This window comes from Parasteatoda tepidariorum, chromosome 1, assembly GCF_043381705.1.
Source record: "Parasteatoda tepidariorum isolate YZ-2023 chromosome 1, CAS_Ptep_4.0, whole genome shotgun sequence".
Classification (NCBI taxonomy): domain Eukaryota; kingdom Metazoa; phylum Arthropoda; class Arachnida; order Araneae; family Theridiidae; genus Parasteatoda; species Parasteatoda tepidariorum.
Genome location: NC_092204.1, coordinates 30,538,151 through 30,541,533, shown reverse-complemented (window position 1 = coordinate 30,541,533; position 3,383 = coordinate 30,538,151). Strand labels below are relative to the sequence as shown.

At 28.9% G+C, this 3,383-nt stretch overlaps 1 protein-coding gene across 1 annotated transcript in view; it reads right to left on the bottom strand.

Annotated features, from left to right (window-relative positions):
- Positions 1–3,383, bottom strand: part of LOC107445365 (uncharacterized) — a 23,983-nt gene that overhangs the window by 11,022 nt on the left and 9,578 nt on the right. The window contains exon 2 of the mRNA XM_071185136.1: positions 783–939. Within this exon, the coding sequence (XP_071041237.1) occupies positions 783–938 (156 nt within the window). The 5' untranslated portion in view covers position 939. The remainder of the gene's footprint in view (positions 1–782; positions 940–3,383) is intronic.

Sequence of the window (3,383 nt, the reverse complement as noted above, 5' to 3'; positions counted from 1 at the left end):
TTTTTTTTTTTTACATTTCCCTAACAGCAGTTGAATTTCAGTAGCATAACGTTTTCAACCAAAAAGGAAAAACAAGAAATCGAATTTTCGAATTATAATTTTACTTAATCGTATTGTAAATACGATTAGAACTTAGAACGAAATATTCAAACACAGATAGGTTGCAACTTTTAAACAAATAAAAGGATTAACGTCTTAAATGAGTAACTATTATCCTCATAAATAATTATGAATTATTGTAAATTATTAAAAATACACCGAAGAGCCATTACATTATGACGACCCTGCTAATAACATGTAGGACCACTTTTAGCCCTCAAAACTGCTAGCACCCGCCGTGGCATTGATTCCACAAGGTGCTGATAGGTAGTCTGAGGTATCTGGTTTACTGCGCATCAGCTGCAAGTATATAGAACTCATAAAATAAGTTCAAAATATAGAGAAAACATGGAAAAGATTACAGAATAATGAAATGATAAAAGAAAAATTATTAAAATAAAATAAATTAAATAACATGCAAAAAATACAAATAAAGATCTCGGGAAAAAAATATATAATCTTTTCATCAGTTCGCACGATTATATCCGCAAAGTACTTCGCTTTGCGGATATAATCGTGTGAGCTGTTGAAGAGATTATATATTCCCCCTTCCGGATTTTTATTTTTTTATTTTGAACGTTATTTTATGTTATTCTATTTTAATAATTTTTCTTCTTATCTTTTCATTATTCTGCAATATTTTTTCTTCATGTTTTCTCTCTAATTTTGAACAATAGAGATACCTTATCGATGAAATTGGATGAAGCGGAGTAATAGGAACTTGTGTCTGACGTCGATGCTTGAGATGTTTTCTCTCTTGCTGTCCTCTGCCTTCTGTATATGGGGGAATCCTGCTTCGGGGATCTTAGTGCCTTCAACTTCTGCAACAGGCACTCCATCCTGAGAAGAAAACAAAAGCAATAGTGGTTGACCATTTGAACGCTGTGTATATAGTCACAGGCGTCGTGAAAAGCAAATAAAATGAACCATTATGTCACACCAATTGCCCCCACGCGAATGAAAAAAAATTAAATTAATTTTACCCCATCTCTTGACATGTCGAAATCACTTAACGAACACCAAAAAGACAGAGATGACAACTTGCTCCGGACAGCAAATATATATTTGAAAGTGGTAGTTTATCAATTGTGATTCTTGGTTTAATAAATTCAATTTAGTAGATTTTGATCCGCTACTATTTCTAAATAATTCGTAGGTTTATATAATTCACCACTTTATAGTAATTATGTCTTGCTATACCTCTTAAAAAGATAGCAAAAATAGTCAAATATTTGCAAAATTTACTTTGTAGTTAGTTACCGTTTTTTTTAATTATTTTGGCGCGTCCGGAGCAGTTGGCATGCCTGAAAAGATTATGCATGATTTAACGCATGCATTTAAATTAATTTCCTCCATATCAATGCTATTATTGAAGATTTCTGTTTAAATATTTAATTAATATTTGGTTAAATATTTCAGTTAAATAAATATTTCAATTACTTCAATATTTCCATACCGGTTTTATACGGTGAGGGAATACATATGTTGAAACCCGACTTTCAGATTCGATTCAATTAAACGGGATTTAAACATATTTCCGGAAAATAATTAATTTACTCTCTAAAATATGCATTTATTTTCACTTTAACTGGTATTTTCGGGAGCTAAAGGCAATTTCATAATTCTAATAGTATCTAACCAATTTCTCCGTAAGTTTCTTGGGAAAAAGTAAACTTTGAGAGTCCGCTTTTGAGCTAGTTTTTATAACAAAATACGAATTATCTTACGATTTCCAATTTTTTTTATTTATTTTATTTTTTTATGAAGGTGGGAGCAATATGCGAAAAAAAGAATTGAGATATTTTGAAACTAGCATCAGATTCAAAATATGTGTAAAAAAAAAGGAAACTTTGAGAACCCGCTTTTAAGCTAGATTTTAAAACCAAATACGAATTTTCATTCAGTTTCCAATTTTTCTTTTTGAAGGTGGGAGCAATATGCGATAAAAGAATGCATGTTTTGAAAAGGGCATCAGATTCAAAATATGTGTAATAGGAATTGTTAATTTTCTTCATATCATTTCATATATGATCAGAACATTTGCTGAGCAGTTACCAACTCGTAGATGACATCGCAATTTTTTGTGAAAAATATTACTTGCCATGATTTGGATAAAGATAACTCTCATAACTCCGTCTCATTCGTTTTAATGAGAATGCAGCAAAATATATTTTAATCAAAGTCTTTCTTAAAAATATATCACTAAAATAACGGAAAAAAAAATTATCATTGTTTGATGTGTTGTTTTAACAACCAACGTAAGTCAACAAAATTATCAGGAAGCTGTTAATAAAACAACATATTCCAAATAATAATGCCGTATTTTCTGGGGCACACTTTTGGATTATTAAAAAGAAAACCATGCTTAGATTTGAATTTTTTATAATGTTACAGTATACAAAAAAATGACCAAAACACTTCTATTAGTAAATTTCGTATATATAACCTAAGAATAATTTACTGACCATTACGGAAACGTCAAAATTAAAGTTCAACTCCTGACAGTAGAGAAAATTGTTATGTGAGTTATGATTGACCCAGAGGAAATTATGGATGATTCGATGAGTATTCTATATTTTGCAGTTAAAATTTTTATAATCATTCTTTTTTTAAAGTGGTAACTTAATTATTATATTAGTATCATTTACTGTGTAAAATTAAGATGCTCTAATCCAGTGATTCTCAGCCTTTTTTTGTTGCAGCACACTTTTAACGATTTCCAAATGAGACGGCACACAATGGAAAAAATTAGACTAAAAGTTGTTTAGTTACCTATTTTACACTGTGTTAAATAGTTTGTGATAATAATTTTTAATGCAAAGTAAAATAATATGTACTACAAAAGCACATTTATTAAGGGATTAATTATTTCTTTCGACCAATTTTTTATTAGTTAGTAACAGTTATTTATTTTTCTGCTAGTTATTAATTGTTAGCTTGTTTTCTATAATTATTAACTGCTAATTTTGTGATTTCTTGTAAACTAGTTTTTGCTAATTATTAATTGTTAGCTTAATTTTTGTTAGTTATCCTTTGTTAATTTGTCTTTTACATATTTGTTTTTTTAGTTATCATTTGTTAATTTGTTTATTAGTTGCATAGCTTACTTTAATGATTAGCTTTTACAACATTTTATAAAATTGTGTCATATACATTTTAAACACTCCCATCTTATTTTAAGATTGTCAGAGGCAATACAATCGCCGACAAAGATGCTCACTCCGTTAAAGCGTGGAAATATTATAAAAAGTATATATATACATATATATTCAATTACTTCAATA